We start from the raw sequence: 12,483 nt of genomic DNA, 5'->3' as shown, positions 1-12,483 counted from the left end.
CTTGACAGCTAAAACTCTGGCAACAAGAGCAGGTCAGAGGCTGTAAATTATTGCAACAAATGGACTGCAGTGATTTAAGGTGGCAGCACATCACATTCTGAAGGGGAGTGAGGGATGGGCATTAAATACTGTCCCATATAGCAGTACCTTTGTCCCATGAATGAATTACAATAAAACATAAAGGATGATTGTATATATGTTCTATTTGTTGTGGGGGAACCTGAGTTATTCTGACATCATGATATATTGTTTAAGCAGTTCAGTCAAAGAAGAAACTTCGTAGGTCTAATCACTGGGATTGTGATGTACATGCGAACAAGTGCAAGAGGTCTTCACCAAATATCAAAAATGCAGAGGATGGTATTGGTGATAACACTACTGAGAGAATAGAAAATGACAATGATTCAGTTAAAGCTCAAACAGACTACAATGGAGATTGCTCCAGGGAAACTCAGCAAGACCAAAGTCTCTACAATGGCTGCATGAAAACAATGACTAAGGAATTTATTGAAGTCCAGTCTGATGGTGAACTGATCACTGTTGGTGTGAATATGTACAAGAAGAAAATGCTTTCTTCTAATGAAGCAAAATTGGAAGTAAGTGAACTGGGTGAAGGAAGTTGTGTTAAAAAACAGCAACTTGAGTCAAGTGAATACATGGAAAAGAAGACTGATAAACAACATTCTGCAGGTCTGTGTGTTTTATAGTTTGTGTATGAGTTATATATGTGTATTTATTTATTTTTGAGTTTTCTTCCAACAGAGAACCAGTTAAATCACATTTATAGTCGGTACAACTCATGTACGGAAATAGCAAAATGACATTACCTTTCAACATGCATGTCAGATTCGTAGTGTTCCTATATCATCTCTATACCAAAAGTACTAAAAGAGTGAATACGTTAAAAGTGAATTTAAAAAAAAAGGTCTTAAGGCATTGTTCAAAGAGCAGGAGGCTTTTGGCAAAGCCAACATTTTTGCCTTAAATAATTCATCAAGACCAAATCATTGGTATTTGTGGGGCCTTTTGTTCAGAACTTGGCTGCTGATGTTTTTCATCCATGGAATTGGGCATCATTTGGCTAGGCTAGTATTTGTTGCCCATCCCTAATTTCCCACAGGCAGTTAATAATCAGCCACATTGCTGTGAATCTCAAATCAGACAAAAATGAACTGCAAATATCCCTCCCTAATGGACATTAGTAAACAAGTGGATTTTGATGACAATTGACACTTTTTTTTAGGTGTCAAATAAAAGCTCTTTTATTCCAGCTTTTTGTTGAATTCAATTTTCACCAACATTAGCTTGATTTTGGGTTACTAGACCTGTGACATTACCACTATGCCACTCCTCTTTAAGCTACTTTAAACCTAGCTTGAAGTAACAGTGCTTCAGAAGTAAGTTATATTATCTGTGACATACTGAGGTCATGAAAGGAACCAAAGTAGCTGCAAGGTCATTTGTTTTTATAATTTTATTTTGCAATCTTAATCCGAGTTTCAGTTCGAGTTGATTGATTGATTGTATTCTTGAGTAACAACTGCATTTTAAGCCTCTTGCATTTCTACCGAAATGAAATTCAGGACTGATATTTAGGGCCTGTTGAGCACATATTAGAGATTTAACATCTTTTCCTCAGGCAGCTATCAAAAGGATAATAAAATAGACTTAACTGAATGAAACCACAGGCCATTGTCAGCCATTGATTAAGACTAACTTCCAAGCCCAGTACTCCAGACGTCTTCACTGACAAGCTGTCTGCGGATTTCCAACATGTACTCGAATGCTATCTGTTGGGCTATGGACTTGACAAATTGGTTTATTGAAAATATTCAGAATAGTTGAGGTCAGTGCACCTGAACTTCTAAGGCAGGAACTTTTTCTGTTTGCCTGATTGCTAATGTACTTGGGACCAGATTACTTACTGACTCTTTAATGTCTCTTTGCCTTGTGACCAAAGTTCCAGATTTCTCCCTTGAGTCAGGTGAATTGGGGCAATTAGTGAGACCATAGGCACCTGAAAGAAACGGGAAGCCAGAGTCAGGGTGACCTATGAATGGGGTAAAATGAAACCATGTGGCCTATCTTTTCATTTCCTTTTTAGTTTGGAGGCAGCAAGGTGTCATTGAAGCAGTGGAGCATCCTAGAATTAAAGCTAACACATCTCCCCCTCCCCACTTTTCCCAAGGCTGAACTGTGTGATTTGCCTAGGTCTGCAACCCTCGAGGCACAGCTATGCGGCTGTGCAATATCTTGCTAAAATATTTGTAAATGGATTATGGGTATCTTACTTTGTGCCACCTTTTTAAAAATCTTTTCAAGTATGAATTTTCTTTTTTCTTCAATATTGTGCAGACATTACAGTTCTTTTATTATGGTGTCATTTTCCATTTTATATTGCAATCGCAGATGATTAGTTACCTTTGAGGTGGCTAAAAAGTGTTCTTTTTTTTCTTTTTCTCTTTCCCTCCCTACAGCCAGAAATGTTTGCTAGAGGTAGTCTTCTAGTGTCATTTAATTGGTCTCAATTTCACATGTCCCTGCTAAATATCTGTTTAGTGGGGGTTGGCAATGGCAGCTGTGGACTAAGCGCTCAGCTTACGTCTGTAATACAAACTTAAACCTTTCTTTCATGGAAATGAGCATTCTTGATAAGGTCAAATTTTATAGTCATCCCTCATTTCCCTTTACTGAGTGCTTTTTATGCCATTTCAGAGGGCAGTTAAGAATCAACTTCCCAGCTCGGTGAACATACCCACAACTCCGAAAACCAAGCATTTAGTGTGGATCTAGAATCCGATGTAGGATAGACTGGAAAAGGGTAGCAGATTTTCTTTCCTAAAGGATGTTAGTGAACTGGACTATTTATGATAATTGATGATATTTCATGATCACTTCCAGCTTTCATTTTCAAATTTATTGATTGAATTCAAATTCTACTCAATATCATGGTGGGATTTAAACCTCTGTTCCCAGAGCATTAGCCTATACGTCTGAATTGCGAGTTCAGTGACATTCCCACTTTACCACTGTCTCCCCATCGATAAATACAGGATAAACTAAACCTCCCTAAGCCCAGCATTTTGCATCCAAGAATATGCAAATGTTTGCGTATGTTGAGGTATGCACAATATGAAATTACTGGGTAGTTGTTACTCTTCCCCCCCCCCCCCCCCCCCCCCCCCCTCCAATCACATTGAAACTAAGGGGCTGAATCTGGTGTTTTAACCCTATAATTTTTATAACAATCTCAAATGAAGAATGTAAGGAATATAAGATGGCCAATGCTTTCGTTATTGAGTTTGAGTGTTATAAATATGATTGCCAAGATTCCACAGAAATGAGGAACACTTTTACAAAGTGTTAATAATTATATTCCCACACAGATACACTGTTACATATGACCCGCAGCAGACATGCTCAGGTGGAACAGCAACAGCATATTAATATGGAGAAAGCAATGGAGGTTCTTTCTGAATATATACCACCTGTAATTGTTGATCACGAAAGGCTGAAGGTAAGTTGTGATGTATGGAATATTTCAACATTCCATTTTAAAATAATGACTATTTCAACTTTTAATCCCTTGGGTAGTTCTTTGTCTCTAGAGACATCATCTGTTCGAATGAATGAATGAATGTTAATTTAATTGCTTGGATTTGTTCATGAATACAGAAATTTAAAAAAAAAAATTCCTGTTAAACACTTAAACATCTCTTGTAAGAAGTAGTTTTCAAATGGTGGAGTTACTGCGGAGTGTATTGGTTATCTTGTTCATTCAATTATCTAGCAGTTTCAAGTATCTGTTATTCCCATCACTCATAATATATATATTGCTCCTTATATTTGTAATATCAATACTGCTATTAGCTGGGGGAAGTTAACGTGCTTCTAATTCCATTGTTCAAACATATGTAGAAATGCAGTCAATGATGCAAAATATTCTTGAGTAATGAATTCTCCATTGACCGTTTAAATGTTTCTTTAATTTGGTTTGTATGCAGAATCTCTGGAAACAAGTTACTCAGAAAACAGAGGGATTCAGTGTAAATCAGCTTGAAAAATTGTATGCAGTGCTCAGTCAATGCATCTACAACCATCGTAAAGAGTTTGACAAGACTCTGCTGATACAGGTAAGTCACAACACCTTTCATCTTTGAAGAAAAAGTTCCTCTACTTAAAACTATTAAAGCTACTTAAGCCTGGATGTGTTAGCATGGTATGTGTGAAATCAAAGATGAATTTTCATAGTGCCACAAGTGAGAAAACTGTTTTTCACTCTTATACATTTGAAAATGCTTACTCTCTATAAATAACCAATTGTACTCATTCAGATATTTATTTCTGTGGCTTTTTCAGAGCCCAGCTTTTTTGAGCCTACCTGTTATACCTTATCTATGAACTGAATTCAAATAGACTCAAATCCTAATTAAGATAATCCTATGCAATAATTTATGTAATGACTTTAGACACCCAAACTGCATTTCAGGAACAATATATGCTGAAAATTTACTGAAGTAGGAGACATTAGGATGGGTGACATAAAACTTGATCAGAGACGGAGGAAATTTGAGTTAGGTTCACTTAAACAGCTGAAGCCATGGCTACCATGGAAAAATGGATTGAGCCAAAGTTTCTTATTGCAATTTTTGCTTTGAGGATTGTAGTGCTGGAGGAGATTGCACAAACAGTAAGGGGTGAAATCATGAGGGGGATTTGGGAGCATGGATAGGAACTTTTGAAATCAAGATTTTGCTGTACCAGGAACTTGTTTAGATCATTGAGTATCAAGGTAATGGGTGAGTAGGACTTGGCTCAATTTTGGAAATAGGGTAGTAGAGTTTGTATGAACTCAAATTAACAGAAGATAGGAGTCCAATCCTATCGGAGTTAGAATAATCAAATTCTGAAAAGTGAATTTCAGCAGTAGATACTGGTGAAAAGTAGTTATTAATTTGAATGTAAGTTTTTCAATATTGGAGATCATATCATCTTTAGGTTTAGCCAATGTGTTTCAGGCCCTTGCTCCAAATAGTTTATGAAAATATTAAATAAGAGGTCCTAGCACAGACACCTGTGGAACTCACTGATAAGATTTTCAGTCATCTATCCTTCTGATACCAGCATCATCTGATTTATATCTGTTATGTAATTACAAAATCATTTCTTAGATCAAACTTTCAGTTATTCCAATAATATTTTCCTGCATTTGCCTTGATGATAACTGTTATCTAATTATGTTTACATGAGTGATTGGGAAATTTATCTATGCTGAAACCTTCCAACTAAGTTTCACCCACCTTTTATCTATTTCTTTCATCTGTTTCCTCATTCTGAAGTACTTTTGAATCTCATTGTGCATAAGTGTTTTAATAATTTTAGCAACACCAATTGAGCCAAATAGTGTAAATGTCTTTTTGCTTCCTCCTGCCCCCGGCGATTTCAAAATAAAACATTAGTCAGAGTCACTTGGACCAGAAAACTCCCAGGTTCATACATGATTTTGTATGAGTCAGTCAGTCTCTGCTGCGCAACAGTAAATGTGCAGAAATTAACTTTTAGTGGCTTTGCTAGTGGTTAGCAAAGAAATTGAGCAGGATTCCCAATCCTGAACATTGCTCAGCAATCTACTGGAATTGACACAAAACCAGGCTCAACTATGATCTCCTATACAGACAATTAAGTTAATGATGCTCACTATCAAAATTAACATGTAAATGATACATATTTGGAAAATTTATTTGGTTACCTGCAGATATTGAACCTTGATGCAAAGGTTACCTCGAAGAGCGAGATCTGTCTTTTTATAACCTCTTACGTAATGCATTCAAGTGTCTCCTACCTGGTGATATGGGTATCTAGGGCACTTTGAATGATGTGATTTTTTTTTTCTTTTTCATTGCCTATAGGAAATGGAGAAAGAAGTGAGGAAGCTAAGTCAACTTTGAATCTTCTGTTTGCAAATAGATGTTGTTCATTGTACCAGTTTCCAATCGTTTTGTTGAAATTTTTATATTTTTGAATGTTTGTAACATAAAATGTAAAACCTGTCTTTCAATTGAACAATTTTTTTTGTTGACAGATTTTTTTGTTCGAATGTACATATTCTAGAAGAAAATGAAAAGTTTATACACAAATGTTTTGCCACATTACCTTGATATACCATATTTTGTAATTTTATGTAAAGAATAAATTTTAAATTTGTGAATTTATATACATTACAAGACCTACAGAAACTGCAATATTCTCTTTCTTACATATATCTAGTGCAACATTTAATACTTGTTTATAGCTCATTTATTTAAGAGTATTCACTTCAAATCTTTCAGCACAAATAAGACCATTCAAACAATTGTGTCTATGAAAGGGCCGTCATGCTCTGTCCAAAATCTTTAAGTGCCTCATCTTTACCTCCCTTCTGATGTTATTTATGGCAACAACTCTGCAACGATTTCATGCTTCACACCTTTTATCTTTTTGATTAGATACTAAACTAAGTAAAGTAAGTGTTCGCAGTTACATTCCTGAAAATTGCAACTTTAAGTGAATGATGGGTTCCCATAGAAATCTGTGAAACTGGAGTTAATTTCCTTTGGATAGTTCTCACCTGTACAAATCAATGGTAGTTTTTCCATTTGAGTATACACGTACAGCACTGAGCATCTCTAGCTAAAATAACTTGCAAAATTAAAATAGGATTGATTGATTGGCTTGAATGGCACCATATTCACAAACACCCATTTCCTCCATCACTGACAGTCAGCAGTGTTATCTACAAATTCACCAAAGATCCTTAGCACCCTCTAAACCCATGACCATTTCCATCTGGAAAAATAGGCCAACAGGTACACGGGAATACCACCACCTACATGTTTCCTTCCAAGTCACGCAACGTCCTGACTTTGGAAATATGCTACCATTCTTTCACTATCGCTGAATTAAAATCCATAATTCTTCCCTAACAGATTTGTGGCTGAACCTACAGCACATGAATGACAGCTGTTCAACAAGAGCACTCACCATCAATAATGGCAACTAGGAATGGTCAATAAATGCTGGGCAACAAGTGATGCAAGTGCCATGGGAATTTAAAAAAATACTAAATAAAGAATAAATACTTCATAAATTATAGAGTAAACATAGCAGCACTACAGAGAAAGAATGTGAGTGGGACTAATTAATAGCTGTTTCAAAGACTAACAGAAGCCAGAGTTTAAATGGCTTGCTTCTGAGAATCCTGATAGTCTGGTCCTTTCTTTCCTTAAATTGTACCAATGATTTTCTTTCCTAGCAATCTTCATCTTTTGCTACCCAAGCCTTTCATTCACCATCAGATAAATTTCTAGTATTCTTTAACTGAAATTTCAATATTCATGTCAACAGTATTTCTACTCCCTTATTGATTTATCAATGTTGACAGCAATGATGACACATAACTAATGCAAGAATAAAATTCACAATGCAGATCAGAAAAACAGGCCTAAAGAATTGAACAGTCATTCCACTGAAATGCTATATTTTCAAACAAGAGCTTGAGTTGTTTTTTTTTTATTCTAATTTCTTGCCTTTACAGCCCACCAAAACAGTTAGGCAAGACTGCTGGTTAATTTACTACATTTCAAATGGTTTATATCCTGCTAACTATGCTCACGTGGAGCAAAATTTGACACATTTGATTGGTTATATCTGGTGTAAGTCATTGCTCAACCTTTGCTATAACAAAAGATCGATTAACATGAATCAAGCAGCTTCATTACGACACTTGTCATTTGTGAAATAGTAATCATTTGATGTCAATAGTGAATCAGACTTTAATGTACTGAAGCACATTGGAACATACTCTAATGTTAAATGCACATCACCAGCAACACAAAGTGGAACCATCACAAACAAGAAGTCTCTCCTGCAAGTATGGTATTATAAAATTTAGATACAACTTCAAATGTGACAACAAAATTTGCACATTTTTTTAAGAAAAAAATGCATTTACATATCTGTTTTTGTAAGTGACTTCAGTTATATGGGATAAAATGTTTCTTTCTTGGCTGTTTTGCACACTAGTATGCAAACCTTCTTCCATTGTTTGCTAGGGTAAAATTTTTGGATCCCTTTATTGACTAAATTCAGAATAGTAAAACTAAAATGCTGTAACAGATTTGCAATGGAAATGAATTCAAGGATGCACTATGTGTTGCTGCAGAAATGTTTCTAGACTTTGCCCAGTGAAATGCAGCCCTCACCATACTTTATTCCAGATTTATGTCTCCATATTTCTAGTTGCAGACCATTTAAAGTGTTTTATTGTCTATTCACTGCTTATTCATTGCATATGTATCCAGAAAATAGGATGATGAATTTAATTTATTGAATCAGTAAAAATGAAATCTGAAAACTTTAGTCAGATCTTTGAACGAGATTGTTCTTGGATTTTAGTGCTCAATTACACAAGACACTTAGTGCATAAACTGAAGTAGTTTCAGTATGCATTGAGTGCAATTGAAAGTGATACTTAAAGCCCAGTTTGTGTATAGCTTTAAAAATAAAGATTTGAACAAGTTTTGAATTTATAATATTTTAAAATTATCCCCTGGGACAATTAGTTTCACTCCCCTCATTGGTCCTTTTTTTTAAACCTCTCTACAGAAATGACAGTATAGCGAGTAGTAAATATCTCGTCCTATCCTGTCCAATTGGGTGAATGTGCAGAGATATTTTGAAAGTGATGATCATTTCACATAAATTTCTAACTATCTATTTACATAGGACTTTAGTGCATGAGTACAGCATTTGATCCTTTGAGTCTACTCCACTAACCACGGCTTATTTAGTTATGGTCTCATCTCCACTTCCTATTTGCCCTCCTTAGCTCTATTCCCTTGTGCACCTAACTCAACCTTGAATAAATTTAAGATACTGCTTCCTCTAGATGTCTTAACGACCCTCTTCAGCTGCTTTAAAAGGGAAACCTCATTCTTAAACCATATCCCTAGTTTTAGTCTGCCCCACAAGAAGAAATATCCTCTGGGTATTATCTGTCCAATCCAATTCCCTTGATTGTTTCTCATTCTTTTAAACTCAAATGGTACAGGCCTAATCTGTTCCATGCTTCCTCCAAAGATAAGTCTTTTAGTTGCGTGAACTTTTTCCAAGCTGCTTCTGTTAGTTATATCATTTTTCAAATGTAGACAAACTGTGCTCCAGAGATGGTATTCATTTTACTTCTTTTGCAATAAACAGCATTCCATTTGCCTTAATTATGTTGTTTAGCACTATCAAGACAAGATTCAGTGCTTATCTTTGGCTTGTTTGGAATGTTGTGCTGTGCAATCTGAAACAAAGCAAACTAATTTAAGTAAGGATTTTTACATATGTAAAGCATGGAGGGCAGCTATGGCATTATGTATCACTCCTTATGCAGAAAATCCAGTTCTACATTGAATGGTTTATTTTAAAGCTTTAAACAAACCTTTAAGTATGAAAGCACTATAACAATATTTTTTTTCAGAAAGGTTAGATCTGCTATTTGTTCAGTTCTAGCAAAAGAAAATGGGAGAATAAGACAATTCAATACAAAGGATGAAAGAAAAACTTGAGCATCATGGTGTGGGGAGAGAAAGTGGGAATATGGGGTTTGAGACAAAGGATCAGGCATGGTCATCCAGAATGGCAAAGTAGGGTGGAATGGCATATTAATGCTCCTAGTTTTTATAGAATCATACAATGACAAACAAGGAAAACATGGCACTTATGCTTGCTGTTTGAAAGGGCTACCCAATTAATTTCACTCTTTCTCCTATACCCTCAACCCTGTTAGTTTTTGCACTTTGCCCTGCAAAGTTTTAACCTCCATTAATCTTTCACCCTTTTTCAGGTAACCCATTTCATCATAACTGTGCTCAAACAAATGCTTGCTCCACACCCTACTGGGTTCCTTGTCATATTTCTGAAATTTGTCATAAAAACAAAAGTGTTGGAGAAAAGTCATGAGAGAGAAATGGTTAAGGTTTCGAGTCCAGTATGACTGTCTTTAATGACACATTGGATCCAAAATGGCTCCTTCTGTCTTTCCACTGACCTACTGAGCATCTCCAGCATGTTTTTATTTCAGAATTTTCAATATATTGATGAGTTGGGCCAATGGGCTGAGTGGCAGATGGAGTTTAATTAAGATAAATATGACTGCATTTTGGAAAGAAAAGTCAGGGCAGGAGTTATTCGCTTAATGTGAGTTTCTGGGGAGTGTTGCTAAACAAAGAGACCTTGGAGTGCAGGTTCCTAGTTCCTTGAAAGGTGAGTTGCAGGTAGATAGGATAGAGAAGTCGTTTAATATGCTTGGCTTTATTGGTCATTCCACGAGAAAAGGAGTTGGAAGGTGATGTTGCAGCTTAACAAAACATTGGTTAGGCCATTATTGGAAAACTACATACAATTCTGATCTGCCTCCTTTGGAATGATGTTGTAACACTTGAAAGAGTGCAGAAAAGATTTATAAGAATATTGCCAGGGTTTGAGCTATAGGCAGAAGCTGAATACACTGTGGCTATTTTCCCTGGAGTGTCTGAGGCTGAGGAGTGACTTTATAGCGATTTATAAAATCACGGGGGCATGAATAGGGTAAATAGACAAGGTCTTTTACCTGGGAGGTGATGGTGTCCAAAACTAGAATACATAGGTTTAAGGTGAGAAGGGAAAGACTTGAAAGCGACCCAAGGGGCAAATTTTGCGTGCAGAGGGTGGTACATGTATGGATCCAAAGTTAGCACACAGCAGGCTGGAAGAACACAGCAAGCCAGGCGACATCAGGAGGTGGAGAAATCAATGTTCTGAATGTAACCCTTCTTCAGGACTGGGGGTGGGTGTAGGGTGAGCTGCAGATAAAGAGGGTGCTGGGTGCACAGTAGTGAAGTGGGGATACGTGAAGACAGGTAGAGGGTATGATCTGGTTGGTCAGTGGGAGGAATGAATCTGGTTGGTGGGAGGGAGGTGCTGGGAGGGAAATGGGATGGGAAGGGAGGTTTTTTGAAATTGGAGAACTCAATGTTGAATCCTCCGCGTTATAAGCTGAACAGGCAGAAGAATGTAGAATGTGTTGTTCCTCCAATTTGCGGTGTGGTTTGTTGTGGTAGTGGAGGAGGCCAAGGATGGTCATATTGAAAAGGGAGTGGGAAGGGGAATTAAAATGGGCAGTGACTGGGAGGACCGGTTGGCCTCTGCGGGCCCGGCTGCGATGCTCGGCAAACCGTTCTCTAAATTTATGTTCGGTCTCCCCAATGTGGAGAAGACCACATTGGGAGCACCTGATGTTGTAAAGTAGTTTGGAAGAGAGGCAGGTGAACCTCTGTCTCAGGTGGAAGGACTCTTTGGGCCTCTGGATGGAGGTGAGTGGGTGATGGTGTACTGGCAGGTTTTGCATCTTTTCTGGTTGCAGGGGAAGGTATCTGTGGGGAGAGTGGTACAGTCCTTGCAAAAGCCAGAGCAGGGTGGGGAGGGGAAGATGTTCTTGGTGGCAGGGTCTGTTTGGAGTTGGTGGAATTGTTTAAGGATAATGCAGAGACTGGTGGGTTGATAGGTGAGGACAAAGGGGGACTCTGTCTTTATTGCGTTGTTTGGGGTTGGGGTTAGGGTTACAGCAGTGGAACAGGGAATGGAGTTGGAAGGCTGTCTGACGGAGGAAAAGCCCATTTGAAATAGGTAGAAATCTGGATGCTCGCGAGTGGAATGTCTCCTTGTCTGAGCAGATATGGCAGAGGAATTGGGAGAATGGGATGGAGTTTTTCCAGGATACTGGGTGGGAGGAGGTGTAGTCCAGGTACTTACGGGAATCTGGGTTTGTGATAAACATCAGGCTGGAGATGGAAATGGAGAAGTCGAGAAGGGGGAGGGAGGTGTACAAGATGGATGAAGTGAATTTGAGGGTGGGTGGGAGTTGTGGACGAAGTTGATTAGCTGCTCCAATTCAGCCCAGGTTTGGGACGCTGCACTAATGCAATCATCAATGTAACTGGAAGAGTTTGGTGCCTCTGGAATCAGCTGACTGAGGAAGTAGTGGTACAATTGCAACATTTAAAAGGCATCTGGATGGGTGGATGAATAGGATGGGTTTAGAGGAATATAGGTCAAATGCAGGCAAATGGGACTAGCTTACTTTCGGATATCTGGTCGTTTTGAATAAGTTAGAGCGAGGGGTCTGTTTGCGTGTTGTATATCTGTTTCTGCGATATTTTACTTTGGTTATCAAAATACAGATGAAAATTTACAATCTTCCAGCCATTTGAAAACAGTTACTCCTTATTCACTCTATTAAACCACCCCCTTCCTCCCTCTAACGACCACTGTTGCGCTAGAGCACAAGGAATAGAGACAAAAACTGATGATCGCAACTTTGAACAACACTCGGCTGCCGTACTGGTGACGGCATTCCAGCTGGTAGTTCACGACAAGTCACCACAAGGAATTCCTACTGATTCCATTATCGTTTAATTA

At 37.7% G+C, this 12,483-nt stretch overlaps 1 protein-coding gene across 2 annotated transcripts in view; it reads left to right on the top strand.

Annotated features, from left to right (window-relative positions):
- The window catches only part of LOC132813077 (ATPase family AAA domain-containing protein 2-like), a 66,662-nt gene extending 59,449 nt beyond the window's left edge, over positions 1-7,213 (top strand). The window contains exons 25-28 of one of the 2 annotated variants that reach the window (XM_060823064.1): positions 259-690; positions 3,387-3,517; positions 4,005-4,133; positions 6,966-7,213. In XM_060823064.1, the coding sequence (XP_060679047.1) occupies positions 259-690; positions 3,387-3,517; positions 4,005-4,133; positions 6,966-6,977 (704 nt within the window). In that variant the 3' untranslated portion in view covers positions 6,978-7,213. Of the gene's footprint in view, positions 1-258; positions 691-3,386; positions 3,518-4,004; positions 4,134-5,909; positions 6,157-6,965 lie in introns of those variants that run through there. The other variant, XM_060823063.1, reaches the window with a different exon arrangement.
- The last annotated feature ends 5,270 nt before the right edge of the window (positions 7,214-12,483 follow it).

This window comes from Hemiscyllium ocellatum, chromosome 4 (assembly GCF_020745735.1).
Source record: "Hemiscyllium ocellatum isolate sHemOce1 chromosome 4, sHemOce1.pat.X.cur, whole genome shotgun sequence".
Classification (NCBI taxonomy): domain Eukaryota; kingdom Metazoa; phylum Chordata; class Chondrichthyes; order Orectolobiformes; family Hemiscylliidae; genus Hemiscyllium; species Hemiscyllium ocellatum.
Note: the sequence above shows the minus strand (reverse complement) of the source record. Positions and strands in the feature narration are given on the sequence as shown.